Source organism: Ixodes scapularis, unplaced genomic scaffold (assembly GCF_016920785.2).
Source record: "Ixodes scapularis isolate PalLabHiFi unplaced genomic scaffold, ASM1692078v2 PGA_scaffold0__279_contigs__length_252992795, whole genome shotgun sequence".
NCBI lineage: Eukaryota > Metazoa > Arthropoda > Arachnida > Ixodida > Ixodidae > Ixodes > Ixodes scapularis.
Genome location: NW_024609835.1, coordinates 125,514,393 through 125,535,294, shown reverse-complemented (window position 1 = coordinate 125,535,294; position 20,902 = coordinate 125,514,393). Strand labels below are relative to the sequence as shown.

General features: G+C 47.9%; 1 protein-coding gene across 1 annotated transcript in view; it reads left to right on the top strand.

The window, feature by feature from the left end:
- The window catches only part of LOC8041672 (BUD13 homolog), a 29,085-nt gene that overhangs the window by 1,030 nt on the left and 7,153 nt on the right, over positions 1–20,902 (top strand). Inside the window, exons 3-5 of the mRNA XM_002414868.3 lie at positions 695–1,860; positions 8,910–9,022; positions 20,582–20,760. Coding sequence (XP_002414913.3) covers positions 695–1,860; positions 8,910–9,022; positions 20,582–20,760 — 1,458 coding nt within the window. The remainder of the gene's footprint in view (positions 1–694; positions 1,861–8,909; positions 9,023–20,581; positions 20,761–20,902) is intronic.

Genomic DNA, 20,902 nt, shown 5'->3' with positions numbered 1-20,902 from the left:
TTCTGGGACAGTCCAGAATTCCCCATGCTCCCCTTTGTTCACGTCTCCGGTCTCCGCTGAAGAAAAGCACCACAGAGCGGAATACGGAGAGAAAAGCTAGCAGGCGTCACAAAGGGGAGCTGCTTTTTTTAAAGCGCTTGATAGCTTACTCGCCCGCAGTACGACTTCCAGTGGCTGGAAGTTAATAGAAAAAAAAAATAAAAGGCATGAACGGCTCTAAAGTCTGGACACTCGTTAGACTGGGTTTTCAAGCCGACGTCATAGGCAATTATTTGTGTACAAGGCACCTTCATCTTGGGGTGGCAGAAGAAATTTTAGGGGAGGCGCCCGCCACCCCTCGCCTCCCCTTGGCGCCGTCCCTGCAGGTATGAACGACAACACCATTCCAGTGTTTATAAATACTCAGCCCAGCGTGCGATCTCTACAGGCCAGGTCGTGCATGTCTGTCGCTCTGGAAAGCGAGTGAAGCATGCACCTTACCCACAAACGCTGAAAATGGCATCTGTTTGGAGTAAGCTGGGAAGTGTATCGAAGAAGTGTGCAGTCTATAACATTATTTACGAAGCTTAGGGAACTGAGAACAGTATTTAGGGGTCTGGGGAGATTTGATTGAGTTGGAGCAAAGACCTTAGTTTGAGGTTGTATATATTCTTGTTAGGAGCATAACCGAAATTTGTACATGCTCATATTAAAGATTCATCGAGGGACGTGCCGAAGTCTCCTGTCCAGCGCGCTGGCTCGGGAACAGACAGTGATGGATCTCCACCCAGAAAGTCTACCCACAGAACTAGGCACGATTCCGACAGTGATCTGTCTCCGGAGAGGCCCGTGACTGTTGACACGTCCAGGAAGTCTCCCAAGACATTGAAGGCTCAGCAAAAGGAAGGGCACGCTCGCAAAAGGACCCCACCCTCCGACCACCGTTCGCCACCTCGAAAGGGGAGACATGACTCGGATAGCGACGCATCTCCCCCGAGAAAAAAATCCTCACCGTCGAAGACAAGGCGATCCGAAAAGTCCCCCGAAAAGAAGCAGCGATCGCATCGTGGAAACCACTCGCCGGCGGACACATCTTCGAGGCACGGCGTGAGCGGCGACCCATTGTCTCACACAAGGAAACACAGGAAGGAGAGTTCCCATCGCCATGATCCGTTGCAGGAGAGGGACGTACGGCACGAGAGACACACTGACCCTCCACCCGTTAAAATAAAATCCGAACCGTCAGAAGATCACGAAAAAACCAAGAGTAGATCCAAAGGCAGGAGCGAAGATGCTAGACACGTGTCTTCTATGGCCGCTTCTGACAGTGATCTGTCTCCGACGAGAACAAGACCCAGACTGGGCGACAGACACCGTTCGGAGCGCAGTGGGTCACCAAGTCGCCCGACTAGGAGAGGAGAGGACCGCCATTCCCGTGGGTCACCCGAAAAGAAACGAATCCGAGTGAAAGTTGAGCCCCAGTCACCACGTTTGTCGCCCAAAAAGCATGCAAGGGTCCCTTCACCCCAGAGGCACGACTCCGACAGCGACTTGTCTCCACATAGAGCGAGGCCTGAGAGCGTCCCGAGAGGCTCCGACAGCGATCTTTCTCCGCGACGAGAGAACCGGCCACAGAAGGACGTAGCATTGGCAAGGCGACGCGATTCCGACAGTGACCTCTCGCCTCCTCGTCCGGGGGCAAGGAGCAGGTCACCCGATAAAGTGAAAAGAAGGGGTTCGAGCAGCGATCTTTCTCCCGCAAGAAGAAAGAGCCCCGGGAAAAGTCCGTCTCCACCGAGGTCCAAGCGACGCAAGTCTGAGGCTGGACATGGGAGGCCCACCAGAGGACGAAGCAGTCCGGATAAGAAGCGGATGGAGCCGGTAAACCAACTGGATTTATATTCAAATTTCGCTCCTAGTTTTATGCATACTCTATGAGTGAATATGGTCGCTTGTCATTTGCAATATCACTGATGTCAAGTGGGTGCCAACCGGCTCGACACAGGCTCCCCTTTGTAGCATTGATGCAAGAAATAAGTGCACCCACAGAATGTCTCACAGCAAAGGTGGCAATACAGGGGCGTTATCAATTTTCGCCATTTATGCTGTCTGCTACGAGCCTGTCCTGGTTTTGTGCATGCTCGTCCCGTTAGACATAAACCAATACAACGGGGGTGGCTGCCACATTTTATAAGAACCAAGGTGACGGCACCAGCATCACCGTTGTCCATTGTGGGGTCAGAAAGGGGAACCTGCAAGATATTTTATTTGTTTGTGACGGTACCTTCAGCTAAAACCACGAGGTATTGTGGATATTCCTGGTGGTCGGCACTTGCCTGCAATATTTGGTTCTTTGACAACCATTGGGTGTGTACATTTACAAGCATAAATTTGGGTTTTTGTCAACGATTATTTTAACAAAGGCTGTTTTACACTTCATAATGTGTGGCCTGGTGCTAACTCCTTCCTTAGCGTCTTTGTCATCTCCGGTAGGCTGAAAAATGCTGAAACATCAACCGTCCTATCACATTCATGCAAAGTACAATGAGACTTTCTTTCGCTGCCACATTCCAGATTAAAACAATGTTGGGATGCCAAACTAAGTAGAATAATGGAGGTTAAATGCTGGGCTATGCCTAGGGTGGCCATAATACTTGCAGTAGAAAACAAGTTGTCATGGGGAGAGGGAGAGGCAAAAAGGAAAAAGCAAAAAAGTTCTACCACTATCGCATCACCGTAAAAGCGCACACTTTTCCAGAGTTTTTCGCTGAGTAGTTGAGTACACAAGTATTTTTCTCACCAACTCTGCAAAACTGAAGCATGCCAAATATAGTAGAATGCGAAATTCCCCGGTACATGTCTGTGCAAACAAAACATATTGGCAGGTGGAACCCAAAAAAGAGCTCTAAATTGGCTCTATGGCAGGTAACATTTCCATAGTATGTTTATTTTTAAAAGTCAATGAGTATGAATTTTTTTGTTCTCTTCCACTCACTCTGTGCTGATATCAAAAGCACGTTCCGAGGAAAGCTGGACATGAGGCTTCATTATGAAAAAATGATAGGACAGCCAAAATTAACCTCTTAAATTTGAATGCCCTGGCCAAAACGGGCCCTGTGCCTGTGGTCACCTTAGCTATGCTTCTGGTGGAACCACACATGATTCATTTTTCTGCAATTGCATCATAGCCAGTGTTGGGAAGTACTTCTGCATTAAGGTAAATTCCCCAAATTTGGTCTCATTGAATTTGTATCACAAAATGGTGCTTCATCAATTCTGAAGAAATACTGGGAAGGATATTCTATTCAGCAGAAACGGGAGCAGAAAATACATCGCTCCGTTTGTTCTAGGGGCGGCTTTCCCGTGTCTTTTTGAGCTCTTGCTGCTTCTCGTTCGGTCAGCACAAGTGAGGCAGTTAAAAATATTGGGAGAGGACGACTAATCATAATGTAACACAGGCACGTAGCGAGGGGGGAGGCCCATGGGGCCCGGGCCCCCCTCGAAATCTTCTATTTTGCTGGGACCTCCTCTCCCCCCTCTCATACAGCATTTCGTCATGGGCGGGCCCCCCTCGAAACAAAATCCTGGCTACGTGCCTGACGTAACACCCGAGACTGTGGTGCAGAAAAATTAAGAAACTTTCAGCTCAAAGAAAAAGATAACAAGGAAGAGCTTCTCAATGTTTCTGAAACATTCTCCTGTCTTGTTTTTTCCTTCGACTTGAAAATTCCTGAATTTTTCCACACCACAGTCTGAGGTGTCACATTATGATAAATTATCACCGCTTGCCTGCACATTCACAGGACACTCCTCCACGAGATGATAGCTTGCAGAAGCTACGGGGCTGACATTACGCTCACTCCTAGTATGTTTTTACCCCCTTGGGTGCACCAAGCCAGTGCAAGAGGCGACAATTCCAGAAGTCGGAGGGACTTTTGAATTTGGTGCCATTTCGGAAAATAACTACAGTAAAGTCCCGTAAGGGCACCCTCCCCTGAGAAATTGCCTATCCCATTTCTCTGGCTAAATATCCGTAACGTAAAAATTCCAAAATATCGCCCACCCCCCAATTTCCGTCAGACATCACGCAATGCCCAATGCCTGACATGATTCACATCAACCGTGCGATCTGAGGTACCAATACACGTGTGACAAGCGAGTTTGCAGCAGGTCACCCCCCCCCCCAAGGAGGATGTAAAGAATTTTGCTGGACTGGAGGCCGCCTATACGTACAGATGGGAGGGGGCAAAGCTTGGCTAAGCGGGCGACGGCCATCTTGCCTTGGGCAAGAACCCGCATATCGCCGCAACCGCGTTCGCGCTTTGCCGTGCATTCTATCAAGGTAGTGGCGGTTACAAAACAGTGCAAACAACAAACAGCTTGTGTGATGATAATTTATTTGTTGCTTCTTAGCACTCAGTTGGCCTATAATAAGCAGCGAGACAATTACAAACTTTAAAAATCCCTTTAAAATATCACATTGATGAGTTAAAACCAAGCCTTGGTTAAAACTGTCACATTGATAGGTTTATTTTACTGATGGCTGAAAATAATCAACCTTGACAGAAGTGGCTTTACCCTTCCTTGTTTATTTCTCTGTTCCTTTCGTTTGTCATGTGGTGAATTCTGACCTTCAGATACTCTTCAGCCAGCTTCTTACACAAGCTCTAAATGTGGTTGTCTAGAGGATCGCAGTTTAGAAGGTGTGGTTCCAGTTGCAAGAACCATCTTCCCTGGCAGTGCATTCAACACTTCTAAGACCAGCTGTTTGGTCCTATGCTGCACCGCTTTGACGGTTTCCCACTCGGCCTGCAACCACCGCTGCCCTTTCTCGACAGCTTCGCACAGCCTGACGACATCTTGTGATGGAGAAACAAGTCCACCCCGGTTTTTTTGCTTAATAAGAGGTGCTAGCTCTTGTGAATGCAGGGCTGCGATACACTCTTGGCATGTTGTAGTTGAACAAACTTTGCGGACAACAAAGCCCACAATGTGTGGCACCACAGAAGTGACACTAGGGGACAGACTTTCAGGACAGTCAATGCGGTATGTGTAATCATGGTCTTCTGGCTGCATGATGGGTGCCCTTCTGGTGTCGGTAAGAGTACTGGTTGCAACTTCTTCAGGCACAATAATAGGTCCAGTCAGGATTGATACCATGTCTTGAGAGCGATTTCCTGAGTTGGAAGACTTCACTTCTGTCTGAATCAACAATCGTCTGTACGAAGCCATGAACTGCGCAGCCGTAGGGTTGTTAAACCCTCGCCGTCCTTGAATGTACCCGAAGAAATTCTCAGCGTGGTCCTGGCCCAGCTTGTGTGTTAGGAGGTACTTTAGGCGCTACTGACCGACAAGCTCAATGAACAGTTTTTCGGTACTTGTAATGCCGATCAAGAAACCGGTGAGGCCGGTTTTCTTTAACCCTTCCAAAATAGGACGTCCTGGGCCCGTTTGCACGAAGCACTAACCGCGGCTAAAGTTAGCCGCAGTACCTAGGAGAGGGATTTTGAGATCACGTGACTGGCTCGGTAGGGGTGCGGGGAAACATGGCGGTGCCCCAGTGAGTGAGCGCCGCTCGCTTTGGAACTAATATGTCGGTTTGGTTGCAATATCGGGCACGTTAGTCAGCAACGAATGGTGAAGGAGGCTTTTGCTTTGCCTTACCTCACCTAAACCGCGAAGCATGGGCAATAACATCACCGCATTTTTTAGATCGTGTTTAGATTCTGGGCACTCCTAAGCCTAAATGAACGCGATAATTGTCGGCATAGCAACGTCTTTGGAAAGCGGATTGTTGATCGAACACAAAAGCAGACGGTATCCCAACAGACCTTTTTTCCAAATTATCCAAGCACCGAGGTGCATGCTACGACTGTACCTGCACGCGTCGCACGTGCTAGCGTCTGCAGTAGTAACCGTTCTAAAGCAGAAAGTATAAAACAAATTTTGCCTTGCACGCGCGTTCGTTAAAGCCTTATTATGGTTTTTTACTTCAAATCTTTTATCAGAGGAAGGCCAGCGCGCGTGAACCGAAGAATTACACTTCCAGCGTTCTCCTCGCGATGCTTGGATAATTTAGAAAAAAAGTCTGTCGGGACGCTGTCTGCTTTTGTGTGCTATCAACAATCCGCTTTCCAAAGACGTTGCCATGCCGACAATTATCGCATTCATTTAGGCTTAGAAATGCCCAGAATCGAAACACTATCTAAAAAATGCGGCGATGTCATTGCCCATGCTTTGCGGTTTAAGTGAGGTAAGGCAAAGCAAAAGCTTCCTGCACCATTCGTTGCTGACTAACGCGCCCGATATTGCAGCTACGACATATTAGTTCCAAAGCGACCGGCACTCACCCACTAGGGCACCGCCATGTTTCCCCGCATCCCTACCGAGCCCAGTCACGTGATCTCAAAATCCCTCTCCTAGGTACTGCGGCTAACTTTAGCCGCGGTTAGCGCTTTGAACAAACGGGCCCTGAAGGGTCTTTCAGTCCTTTGATGTATGCTCGAGCCTCAGAAAAGAATGCCCTCCAGCATGCTTCATTCTGCTTCCGTAAGGCAGCCTTGTCGGATCTTGCCAACGAGTTCCTAGAATTGAGGACGTCGAACAAGTGGCCAAAAACTCTGATGAATTTTGCCGTTGCATTTGTACCTTTGAACGGCGACAGCTTGAGCACTTGCTCGCAGAAGCCCAAAGCGTCAGCCACTGATGCACTCAGTGCTTGAACGGCACACCACACTTCATCTTTGGTTTTTCCCACTCAACGCGTGTATCACCCCAGCGATACACGCGTAACGAAATGTCCATACAGCGTGCAATTCGCGTAAGGAGTGTCGACAAAACGTATGTCCATGAAAAGTTGCCCACGACACATAAAACTTTATTATATCCTTCTTGCCTTCGACCCTCACCCACCCTAAAAAAGAAAATTCCTGGATACACCACTGGTTCCCCTGACATGCGAGTCCGTATGCAATTCCCAAATTTTTTGTCAGTGGCCTTCGCATGCAATATCAGTTCCCGTGGCACGAAAGTTTGTAGCCATTTTCCGCGTGTTTATCTTACTGTAAAACACGAATCTGCTGCACTTGCAGTCTGCGATATCCTTTCCCGTGACACAGGAGTTTGTAGCGAATTCCCACGTGCTTATCGCATTGTGAAAGATGAATTCGCCTTGTCCGCGATCTGCAGTTTCAGTTCCCGTGTCACATGGGTTGTAGCAAGTGCCCCTGTGTTTATCATCCATTTTTGATAAAGTTATGCTGTCTTATCTGTAAAGATAGCCCACCTCATCTCTTTCACCATTTATCTCTTCACTTTGAGTGGGTTCTCTTACGGAGTTTTACGGTACTTTGTTGCCACTTGACATCATCTATTATTCGCCGCCATTTCGGAAAATAAGTGATGCACCCTCCGATTGCCGCTGAGGCAATGCATGCCAGTTAAAACATCACCGTATAGGGGTTGAAAGAGAATCATGAAAGATTGTCTTAAGGGGGGCACTACCCAAAAGGGTCAACTTTTGAACCTTTGGCTTAATATGAATGGAATACTGGCAGTTGCAAGGCAGAATGCAGTGCAAAATTTCAGCTGCATACATGAATCGTAAAATAAATTATAGTCATTTTTATCGGGAGCTCACTGACTTTGTTTAGGAAAACTATCATTAGAAAACTAAAGTAATGCTGGATGTTTTTCTTCACTAGAAACGCAGCAGGATGCTTGGACAGTGCAACTATGAAAACAAAATTTCCAAAAAGTAATTGATTGATTGCTAACATTGCGGTGAAAAATCAAATTTTTTTGCCTTTATGTTGCCGACAAAATCTTCACATCTTTAAGACATCCACAAAGTAAAAAAGAACAATGCCACATTTGCATTGCCAATTAAATTCCAGTTATGAAAAACAATGTGCGAGTCTTTCCTTCCGTCCTATTACCAAACAATAGTTTTGCTAAAGTGAAATTTATGCCATAAAGTGAAACGGAGAAAAACACATTCAAAGTGCTCCAACCTCTATGTTTCCTTTAGCACTGGTGGATGGAAAATAATGAATAAAAAAATAACTATGCAGTGTAAACTAAAGAAGCTTTCTGGGGATACTCTTCAGATGTTAGTGGATGTAAATATGGCATTTTTCAAAATCTACCTTTTTTGCTGAATTTTTTTTTCTAGGTAGTGTCCCCCCTTAAACAGAACTTGCAGTTTACTTTTGAAGTACATTGTATCTATAGTACTTCACTTCAAGTACATTGCATCCAGTGTACTTACTATTTCACTTGAAGCACATGACCTCTCCTTTACCTTGTGGGTACTTTAAGTACTCTTTAGGTGTACTTTACCAAACACTGAGCATAGCGATGGTCATAGCTGAAACAGAGAACTGCTGCTCATGTGTGAATGGGTGCATGCACCTTATCTTGTGCACCACTGTGTCATAGAGAGCATATTGTGTGAGATAGCAGTTTGTGTCACTTACCGAACAGCTAAGGCTGCTGACACGAGTATGACTTGAGCAGCCACTGCCGCATGGGCTGCCCATAAAAAGGTTGCAGCTATTACTAAGCGCATTGAAAGTATGTTTTTGCATAGATTGCTAAATTTATTTGTCGTAATATTCGTAAAGTATGGAAACCACCACGGAATGCAAGTTTGCTGTGCTCATTCTCTGCGGTATCATTACCGTGTTGTTCGAGATCAGAGCAGATTGCTCTTGATTGCTTTTTTATAATTTTTTGAACACTGAAAAATTGCCCACCCCATGTCTTTTACCATTTATCTTTTCATCATGGTTTGGCATTCGTTCAACACTTTGCAGTGTACATGTACATTCCTGACTTGTCAGGACAAGAGCAGCGTGCTCTGCTCTGAAATGGTATGTGCTAGACGTACGAGGCGGTAAAAGTTCTTTCTTGTTTCTTTTTCTTTTCAGGAAAAAACGCAGGAAGTGGTCAAGCTGCGAGACACCTCCAAGGCGGACCGTGCCAGAGAGGCCGCGGCTAAGGAGGCCGAAAGAGCCAAGGCGTATGACAAGTGGGGCAAAGGGTGAGTTTGGCAGTCTTGGTTCATCCAAACAGACAGCATGGGTAAAGCTCCTTTGAGAGTCGGATGTTGAAATGCCCTCTCCCCGATTGTGGCTGGTGATTCCGACGGTGAGACAATTAGGACTTGTTGGCAAGCACTCAATTACAGTTATTTAGACTCTACGGCTGGACAACGCACGTTCACGACCGACCTTCGAGACCTCCCCCACCAAACTTCCTTTCTACCCTCGCCACAGTATCCAACTTCCGTTCCAAAAGGGAAACATATTCCTTTCGCATGGCGGGGCCACTCACACTTCCCACCGGCTGCCTGCAACCTCCTTAAAGAAGGGTTTTCTCGGCAACACCTCAGGGCAGCTAAAAACAAACAACTATTAAAAGAAAACAAACAATGATCTTTACTGAACATTTCACATTAAGAAATCAACTCTGCTAAGAAAGGTTTTAGAAAAAGAGGTGTAGTGTTCAGCTTACCCCTTCTGTAGAGCTAGTATCGATGTTTCTTTCTATCATGTGATAAACACTTAAAGGGTCAGTGCAATGATTTTAATGTTGAAAGAATTTGCTGTTTGTATTTTTTAGTGTTTATCTTGGCACAAATGAGAGAAAATGTGCCACCTTCCCCCGAAATACCGCGATTGCGATTTCTCTGCGTAATCACAAAGGAAACAACACCGTTTTTCCCAATCTGCAGCTGCCACTGGTGGTCATTGGAACCACGGTGTGCCGTCATTTGGAGTACATAAGTTTTTGACCCTTTTCTCTCTGCTGCTACCTTCCCATCTTTCCTATGGCGAACTGTCTTTTGTCTTGATCGCTTGACATGACCTTCAACGATGCTAAGCGGGTGCGGTGTGCTTGTAGCCGAGTTTGGCTTTGAAAAGTCGACAATCGTGGAGGGGGTGCAACTGAACATAGTATAGTCCTAATGATGTATTCGCATGACGGAGTTTCTTTTCAAGGAAAAGAATAAAACGTCATCGAGTTTTGAGGTCACGTGCTCCGCGTCACGGATGTTTGCTGATCCCCCGAGCTTGCGGCATGCTCGCGGGGACCCGAATCTGTGACAGGCTTACAGAATATCCGCCGTTCCGTTGGTATCCGTCGGAGGAATCGGGCTCCCTCTTTCGTCTCCCTGCTTTTGGGGAGGGATAATGATGAATAGCTTTCAAGTGTGGGGTGCCTTTTCTTTATTATTTTTTGCCTGCCTTTTTGTTCGATGAGCCCCCGAAAGTTGCCAGCAGGCTTGAAGTGTGGGGCGTCTTTTCTTTATTATTTTTTCCTGCTTTTTGTTCAATGAGCCGCCGAAAGTCGCCAACAGGTTTGCAAAAAGGAAGACTTTGGCGACTTAACTACATGCGGCTCCGTCGTGCGATTGCTCGCTTGGATTTTCTGCACTGCCTCCTCTTTCTCGTGCCGTTTCCTTCTCTCAGCTCTATGACATACTCGGTTTTCTCCGGGGATAAAGATCTCTCGTACGAATACACCATAAGGTCTCTATACAGGGTGTTGTTTTTTAACTGCACCAAATTTTCAAAAAAAGGGAACGTGAGATAGAGTAATTTGAGCCCTAGGGAAGTGTTAGTGGCCATGGCGGCCTCTAGAAAAGAAGTGAAATTAGGTAATTAGATAGTTAATTAACTAAAAGGTTTTAATTAACTTTTTAATTTTTCACTTGAGGGCACATAATGTATTTAGAGGATCGTTGATGGTCTAGCCGTGCTGTCAAATCTAGATTTAGATGAGATTCACCATTATCGCGGCCGGCTCGCCGCGATAATGATGAATCGCATGCCCGGAAGGGCGGAACAATAACTTTACTGGCGCTCTTTCCTGTTTAGTTTCGGTTTGACGCCATTTACCAAAGTGACATTTTTCGACCCCGTAGCGCCTACTAGGAATTTTTTTATCCAAATTTGACGACACGGCTAGGCCATACTGTGGTCGATCTTCTATCCTCTAAATACTACATCAGACGGAAAAGGGCCAAGTAAGTCCATTCTGATCTACCGGAACGGCGTGGATGGGGGAGAAATCAGATGCAGAAGTCCTGACGGCTTCGTCGGCGGTTTCTTGCGTCGCTGACACTCGTGACATGATCGAGTGTAGAGGTGAACGGTCTTCGGTAGCCTCGGCCAGTAGTACTTTTCTGGAATCCTGGTGAGCTTCCTGCTGAAGTCAAGGAGTCCAGTCATTGGGTCGTCATGGCATCCTTGGAAGATTTCTTCTCGAAGATTGGAAAGAATAACCAACAGCCATGCTGTGTTGTTTTTGACGAAGTTCTTTTTGTACAGCACCCCTTGCCGTATAGAGAAGGTAGGTAGGATTCGTAAAAAAGCACGGGGAACTGCACTCACCTGTCCCTTAAGGTGCTCGATGAGCGCTCGCAGTTCGGGGTCGTCTAGTTGGAGTACTGCCATGTCGATGACTTCCAGAGCGCCGAGGAAACACTCATCGTCGTCGTCTTCGATGCAGGCAGGACCGGCCTCGACTGGGGCCCTTGACAGGCAGTCGGCATCATTGTGCTTCTGGCCAAACTTGTACACCACGGTCATGTCGAACACCTGCAGTCGTAGGCTCCACCGGGCGAGGGGTCCGGAGGCGTCCTTCAGATTCGCGAGCCAGCAGAGCGAGTGGTGGTTCGTGGTCACGCGAAAAAGACGTCCATACAAATATGGGCGGAACTTTTTCATTGCCTGGACGACAGTAGGGCACTCTTTCTCAGTCGTTGAGCAGATCTTCTCCGCCTTAGACAGCGTCCGACTCGCATATGCGATGACTCGCTCTGTCTCGTCTTGCATTTGGACTAGTACCGCGCAAGGTCTGGTGTTCTGGCATCCGAAATGGCCAAGAATCGTGGGCGTCTGGAGTCTTCGTTTGAGCTCATTGAATGACCGCTGGTATTCTTCTGTCCATTCAAACTTTACGGCGTCCTTTGTGAGGTGCGTCAGCGGTGCGGACAGCTTGGCGAAGTCCTGAACAAACCGTCTGTAGTAGGCACAGTCCGAAAAATCTTCTCTCGGCCTTCTTATCAGACGGCGGCGTAAATGCAGCTACAGCACGAGTCTTCTCAGGGTCAGGGAGAACACCTTTGTTGTACACGACGGGGCCAAGGAACTTTAGTTCACCATAGGCGAACCGACTCTTTGTTGGCTTAAGTGACAGGCCGGTGGTCTTGATGGCTTGAAGCACGGCTCGAAGTTGTCTCAGGTGTTTGTCGAAATCTCGTGAAAATACCACGACATCGTACAGGTGGACGAGGTAGCTCTGCCATTTCAGACCTGCCATCCTATTGTTCATTACACACTGGAAGGTGGCTGGTGCTGTATAAAGTCCGAACGGCATCACTTTGAATTTGTACAGTCCGTCGGAAGTGACGAAGGCAATTTTCTCGCGCTTGCATTCGTCGACTTCAATCTGCCAGTTTCAGGTCCATCGACGAAAAATATCGGGACTGGCGCAGTCGGTCTAATGTATCGTCGATGCGGGGGAGTGGATAGACGTCCTTCTTCGTCACAGCGTTCAGTCGATGATAGTCCACGCAGAACCTCAGGGTTCCGTCCTTCTTTACAAGGACGACTGGGGACGCCCATGGACTTCTTGAGGGTTAAATGATGTCGTCTTAGAGCATTTTCTGGACTTGATCTTCAATCACCTTCCTTTCCTTTGAGGAGACTCGATACAGCGACTGGGGGACAGGGAGCGCGTCGTCGTTGGTAATAATGCAGTGTTTCGCCATTGGTGTTTTGTGAACTTTCGACGTGGCAAAACAGTCACTGTATTCGGCGAGGAGATCAACCAGTTGCTGGCACTCAGGAGCTGGGAGCTCGGGGTCGATGTCGAGCTGCGGCGACGACGTGCTCTTCTGCTGTGAGGACGAGGTTTCCTCATAGATTGCGGTGACCACGGCTGGTGCCTGAAGCTCCTCGACTTGGCCCATGGTGTTACCCTTCGTTAGGTGGTGCGGCTCCTTTCGGAAGTGTGTCACAAGAACAGTTGTACATACTTCTTGGAGATCCATTGCGCCTTGTGTGACGCCAATTCCTTTTTCAAGGAGCAGTTGGACGCTGCCTTCAGGAAGAGCTTCACCGTGCATGGCTGCGTCGGTTATGACGGTGATGAAAACACTAGTCCGTGGCGGCACGTTCACACGGTCAGCGATAAATCGGATCACGGTTGACGTCGTGTTAGTCTCTACCGGCGGCAGAACTGGCTTTCGCAGCGTCAACCAGTGTTGCGGAATGGGCACCCCCATTCCATTCCAATTCCATTCCGGGGTATTAGAGTTTTCGATAATTCAATTCCTTTCAACTCTAAGAAATGGGGACACTTGGCCCATTCCCACTCCTGGAATGGCTGAATCGTTTCATTTCATTCCTCTAATTCCTAAACGTAAAAATTGGCACTTGACAGCTGCATTGTGTTGCCGGCATAAGCAGCATAAAGCTGACATTATCACCGCATAAACAATTGCAAAAAAATGCTGAATGCCTCAAAAAAGCACTGATATTACTAAGCGGAGCGCTGGTGGCACAAAGTGTTTGTTTACATTGTACTGCAAACACCGAGAAAGCCCTTTGATATGTCGATGCTTGTTTAAGACATCAGTCATTCGACCACGTGGCTCACAACTAACAGCAAAACTGAAATCCCCACTTTTTTTTTGCTTTTTTTTTACAAACTTTTCTGCATTTGACTTTTAGGACACATGCGGCCAGCGTGTTTGTTTCATAAGACCATAAAAATATCCAGTTCATGCGTGGCTCAGAAATAAGCTATATTACAGTATGTTTCAAATACCATGCACAGCAACACGGCTAGTACGCTGCTGGAAGCGACTTTATGCACAGCGGCAAGAACATATCTTGTGACAAAGTACAACCTCTACGGTGCAGCACGAGCGACCGTACAGACCATGTCACGAAACTCTTTCTGCAGGTCTAGTCAGTTCGGTCAGGCGGGGACAATAGTCTACTTCACCTTACGATGGACCGCAGCAGGCAGTACGAGACCCATCGAAACCAATCCAGTGCCTTCTGAGTGTCGCGTGACCCTGAAGTGCAGCAACGCGCTGTGCGTGTAGCATCAGAACAAAGTCCAAGTAAAAGGCGGACTTACACGTAAAAGTGCAGTATAAAAAAACAATTGTCTTAGCAAAGCGCAAGAAAAGGAGAGAGAAGTTAATCTCGCTTAATTTGTTTTAATGTCGAAGCGAACCCACACTTCGCACTTCAAAGGAGTGCGCGCAAATGAACGTGGAAGGCAGCAAAACGCTCCTCGCACTATAAGAAAACAATAACTGATAATCTTTCGGCGGTGCGCGTGCCATGCATGGCGGTTTCTTTGTGCGCTCCCTTCGTTTCTTCCGCTTGGTGCTTGGTTTCTTGTTTCAATCTCGTTTAACGCCGGTGAAGCCCGTCGCCGCCTGTGTGTTCGTGAAAGGTGCCACCGGCACCCCTTTCCCCCTCTGCTCTTTGCTCTGTTGCTTTTTTTTTTTGTCCTGCATTTTCTTGCATATAAGTCGGTTAATGCTCCACACAGGCTAGCAGTTTCCCGCTCATTTTATTTCTGAGCAACTGACTCGCTGATTGGCTCGGTCTAGCTAACTGTAAACACACTAAAAAAAAAAGAAGAAAGAACCTGGCCCATTCTATTCTCATTCAATTCCGGGCAAAGGGCATGTAATTCCATTCCCATTCCATTCTCCTCAACGTTGCCGCCATTCCATTTCCATTCCACTCCGGGGCCGCAAAAATGCGGAATGACTCCGGAATCATTCCCGCTCCGGAATGGCAACTCCGCAACACTGGCGTCAGCTGGTTTGCCTCGACGTCGATGATGGCGCCATACTCGCAGAGAAAGTCCATTCCGAGGATAATTTTCCTTGCACAGTCTTGCAGAATGACGAACTTCACAGGGCACGTCTCACTGTGGATCTTGACGCGAGCAGTGCTTCTCCCGACTGGTGTAATGAGGTGTCCTCCGACGGTTCGTATTTGAGTTCCATCCCACGGCATTGTGACTTTTCGAAGGCGGCGAGAGAGCCTCCCACTCATGACTGAGTAGTCTGCTTTGGTGTCTATGAGTGCCGATGCGTCGTGGCCGTCGATGACGACGTTTAGGTTGTTGGGCGCCGTTGCAGGGGCGTCGTTGCGATGCGTGGTGCCGAGAGAGCGGGAGCAGTTCGGCGTTCTTAGAGGCTCTTTACTTAGGTCGTCTTCGGGAACGCCACCTCCAGGCATTGCCGCACTTAGTTTTCTCGACGAGATAGCGGGGACAGGTTGTCACGGTGCGACCGATAGAAAGGCGATGCGGAACGTCGGGGGGGTGGAGAACGGGAACCTTGTGGTGCTGTCGGCGCTGGTGACGGGGGGCGACGGAGGTATTCCTCTATGTCCCTTGGTCATTCTCCAAAGCGAGGTTGATGGTTGTTTGGTGCAAATTCTCACAGGCCAAGCTGGCGGTAAGGGCACCTTTGGTAAATGTGGTCAGCCTCCCCACAGTGGAAGCACACCGGGCGTCCGTCATCCGTGCGCCACACGTCAGTTTTTCGAGGCCCACCCTGCTTTTGGCGCGGAGCATACTGTGGCGAAGGGACCTCTCGTCGGGGTGCAGCTGAGTAGTCGGCGAGAACATCTGGCTAGAGCGCTTGCTGGACCTCTTCTCGAACAATCTCAACGATCGAGAGCGAAGCTGGACGTTCGGCGGCAGGTACCAGCTTCTTCAGTTCTTCACGGACAATGTCCCGGACAATTCTATGGATCCCCGGAACGTTGGGGCTGAGGGCGCAGCTGGACGTCGTGGGTGTAGCGACGCCAGAAGCTCGATGGAAGTGAGCGGCTCGTGCTTGCAGGGCTCGTTCAATGTTGGTCGTCTCCGTTACAAGTGTCGCAATGGTTGTAGGTGGACATCACACCAGGCCTCCGAAGATGCTCTCCTTGACACCTCGCATCAGGATTCTCAGCTTCTTTGCTTCGAAGGCGTAAGGATAGGTGCTGTTGCTGAGTCGAAGAACATCTTCGGCAAAGCTAGCGACGCTCTCGTTAGGGCTTTGGATCCTTGCATGAAGAAGCGCTTCGGCGTTTTCTCTCCGCTGTTGGTTGGTGAATGTACCTTGGAGCTCAGCCTTCAGTTGCTCCCAGGAGGTGATTGACGCTTTGTGGTTTTCAAACCGCGCTGTGGCCTCCAAAACAAAGTAAACATTTTGAAGGCACTGCTCCGGTGTCCATCCGTTATAGCGGGCCACTCGTTCGTAATGTTGCAGCCAACCTTCAATGTCCTCGTGGACCTCCCTGTGGAAAGGCGTCGGGAGTCCGGGGTGTGACAGGAAGGTATTGACGCTTTGCAGCAGCTGTGCATGGACGCCGCCATAACTGACCTTCAGTTTATGTTTCCTCTTATTTCGTTTATTTCACTTCATCGTTACCATAGCAGGCTAGGTTATTGCCATATTAGATTCAACTGTGTCCTTTTCTAAAGCATCGGCCTTTGTAGGGGATCGTCAACTACTGTTTAAGTTGCTCGGCATCTCAGTAAGACAAGAGAAGGTCAGCAATGGCGGCTGTAATTTGGCGCGTGTGCAAAGTGTCTATACGACGGCGGCGGCAACTAGGGTCTGCGATGACTGGTTGTCTATCGTCGGCCTCGTTGACTGCTTGGTCTTGAGTGGCAAGGTTCCCAATTCCGGGGGTAGGCCTTGGCTGCGGCGACTTGATCGGGTCTCAGTCTGCTTTTCTTTGGTTCCTCGGGGGCTTGGGTTCGGGCTTGCACTGCAAGCCCTCAGAGGGGTGTGCTGCACGACATGCGGTACCCCAGACTTCCACCAAAATGTCACTAATGACTTGGTGACGAAACAAAGAATAACTGAGGAAACTGAAACGTTTAATGGGGTGAACTTGCACCCAAAACAAAAAAGAAACAAAAGATAACAACAGAGCATCGAAGTCGCCGTAACAGCAGGATCAAACGCTGGGGCGGGACTGACTGCGGCGCACCACGCAGAGCCCCTTATGTACACGCGTGGGCTTCTGCGACAATCACTGTAGAATGTTCGGCGTGTAGAACAATCGGACCTCGAATAAGCAACAGGGTTCTTGAATTTAGCAGAAATCTAAATTGAAAGAATAAATAAAAGAAGCTTCGCTCCCAGGAATTGAACCCTGGGCTTTCGCACGAGAGCCAAGCGCGGTAACCACTCGGCCACGCATACGCTCGCTCGCCGACGCGTGTGGCAATATCTTCGTTTGCGCCTTTGGTGCGTGTTGCGGAGTTTTGTTTGTTTCTTATGTGCGCTAATTTTGGTGTTTGTAGCAGCGGGCCGCGAGCCAGGCGTTACTGGAAAGACCGTGCCATTTGCGGGACGGACGAACGCTTACACGGGCCGAACCTGGCCCCCGGGACATGGTTTGGAGAAGTGCTTTATGCAATGGTAACTGCTGAATTGCCAGTCAAATGCTATACACATGGGAACTAATTCTTAGCTGTGCTTGCATTATTTGCTGCCACCAAAATGCTTTGTTTGAAACAGCAACGAAAATTCACGTTCAACTGTTGTGCCTGAGACGTGAGCGGGAAGTGCTCGTGAATTGATGCAGTGTTTAGGTTCAGAGCTTCATATGAATTCACACAACATTTTTGTCCCTATTGTTTCACTAAAATGCGAAATAAATCATCAGGGAGGGCTTTTTTTTTTTGGCAACTTGTCCTTGCATTTTAATGACGTTTCTGTTCTCTTGGTTGTCACTGGTGACCTACAATCACTGCAGTAGTGCAGCCTCTAAATTGAAATAGTAAAAGATTGATGCAATTTTGTTTTGAGACATTTTTAGAATTGCATGTTTAGAGATAAATATGAAGTTCATGATCTTTGAGGCAAAGATATTAGCAAGCATAGTGCAACATCACACACAGATTCAACTGCTCACAAGGCACTAAAATAATTTTTATTTTTACTTCCGATAAGCAATGAAAAATTAGATGTGGAAGTTTATAAATTATAGAGTCACCCCCTGTACGTTGGGCTACACGTACGATTACAGGTGTGGAGCCCAGAATAACGAAATTGAGGGTTGCATAAATCGCCTAATGTCTTTCAGGTCCATTGCACTCCTGAAATTTTGGTACATTTGCTTTTGAAGGAAAACATTATTTTGTACCTAGTGCAAAAATTCAGTTCAGAGCTTCTTAGGCTACTACAACTTAGCTAAAAAGTTTGTAAGTTACGCACATCGTAAGAAGTGCAGAAATCGGTATACACGAACGCATTCTTAAGTGAGAGAAGGGAAGTGACGTCCTCGTACTTGAGAGCAAGCTGTTTTTATGGCGACAGCGGCTTGGCAACGCCAACGACCAAAGGAAGAGCTCAACATGGTTCGGAGCACGTGGGTTCCGAACAACAAGGACAGGCAACTTTTGTGCTAACGCTTGTCTGGGGATCGTGTCTGTGCAGTGAAATGTCGATGCTACCGCAATTTAAATGAGCCCGGATGCCGAAGTTGGGCTAACCGCCTATGTCGACTGATACGAGCTCAATCGCTACGAGGTCAACACAGTTATCATTGTTGCTGAAAGGAGATGACCTGCACTGCTCGTTTGCAAAGCGGTGCATGTGGAAGCAAATCACCGTGGTGTTTTTCGCGGCCACGGGGATGCAGCAGTGAGCCACATAAATAATACCTGTTCACACTGGGAGCGGACACGCAAGTGTTTGATCGAAGCGCTGGAACCGCACAGTTGAACCGTGTCTTGGTAAGCGCTTCGGAACCAATCTTTTCCGATTAGAATTTGATACTGACGTGACTCTCGGCAGAGGAAGGTTGGACCAGCATCACGTAGCTCCCACAAATTGCTCTAGTTCGACATTGTTGACGTGCCGTCGTGAGGCCATACTAATAACAAAGTGTACATACCATATGCTGCAAAGGTAATCCATACGGCATTTATTTAAGCTTTATTTTAAAGACAAGAAAAAAAAGGAGAGTTTTTTTATTTCACATAAAGATGGAGCACCAGCGAAGCTGTTATCTTTGCAACGTCTGGACGATGCCTAGAGGACGACGTTTATGACGACCTCAAGGGCGACTTCTTGGACGGCGTCTATGACGATCCCAAGGGCGACTTCTTGGACGACCTCAAGGACGACGCGTAGAGGACGACCTCAAGGACGACGCCTAGGATGATTTTAGGGACGACGTCTAGGACAACCTCAAGGACGACACCTAGGACGACGTCTAGGACGACCTCAAGGACGACTTCCAGGACGACCTGGAGGACAACGTCTAGGACGACCTCAAGGACAACTTCTAGGACGACCTCAAGGATGACTTCCCGGACGACCTCAAGGACAACATCTAGGACGACCTCAAGGACGTCTAGGACGACCTCATGGACAACCTCAAAAACGTCTAGGACAACCTCAGGGACGACCTACAGGACGACGCCTAGAGGACGACGTTGTCCTTGAGGCTGACTGCTAGGACGACACCTAGAGAAATTTAGCCTTTCCACTCTGGTGAAAACCAAAGTGGAAAGGCTGGAAAGGTTGCCGCCGTCGTTCATATATGGCGGTAGCTGTCTGGAGTTTTGTGTCAACATTTATTTGTCCATAGATACAAAACTGGGGAAACTAGCCCTCTGCTGTATATTTTTACAGCTCTGCTGTAAAAATATAGAATCAATAAGGGGAGCTGTCTCCCTGTCTTTTTTTGATGAGAGCATTCGTCTTCGCTGCCTCTGAAAACTAGGCGATGAGAAGGGGAAGAGACTGACTTAGCTCTTAACCGAAAATTGAGGTCAGCAATTCAACTATTTATACAGGAAAATTCTACAAGGGTCACGGGGGCATATTCCATTTGGCAAGCCAGCCGGTCGTGGGTAGACGGTCTTGGCCAGGGACCATCGGAGCAACGCTGCGTCAGACTGCCTTGCTAGGCCCAGTGCGGAGGTAGCCCTTGGCAATTGCTTGGTCGGTGGGATTGTTGCCATTGTAGTTTTTTTCTGATATCTGTGGATTCAGCGCTCATCTTTGTCGTTGTCAGTTTCGAGTACTTCTTTCTTTTTTCTTGCTGCTTAATGTCGGGGCCCGCGTGAAGAGCACATAGAGAAATAAACGTCCGTTGGTCGTCGTGATGACTAACGGCAGCGCTGTCGGTTATGCTGATTTGATTGTAAAAAAAGTGTGTAAGACATCCCTGGAGCTGTTGCAGTAATCTGCCATAACTTACGCAAACTTGCAAATGTTTCGCTTTGTGAACACGAATCTGTGCGTACACCTTGTCGTACGCACTTCTTTGTTGTAAGGTCATTTCGTGAATCTGGCCTCAGATTCTTTAATTCATAAGAGAACTTTCGCATGCCTAGCAACCCTGATTAGCATCTTGCCAGTAGTCTGGCTGTACACTGGCTAGTGCCAGAATCTAGCCAGTGTTTGGCGCTAGATTCTGTTTTGTTTTACATTGATCACCCAAAATGAAGGGTGCTACAACCCTAGTCAAATCCAAATGTCCGCAGGTCATTCCATGGTACCTTTAACATAGCTTGGCATGTAACATTTTACTTTCAGACTCGCTCAGCAGGAACAGCAAACACAGAAGCTGGAAGAGCACCTTCACGAGATGTCCAAGCCCTTTAGTCGGTACGAGGATGACGAAGACCTGGAGAAGCATCTCAAGGACCAGGAGAGGGAGGGAGACCCCATGCTCAACTACATCCGGAAAAAGAAGAAGAAGGGCGTCGAGAACAGTATGTGTAGAAGCCAGCCCTCATTTCTTGTAATGCTTTTCTAGACTGGATAGAGCAGCAGTTTTTTGCTTGTCTCATTTTATTGTATTTATACTAGACACCATGTCAGAGCTAGCCCAATGTAATTCAAATATTATCTGCT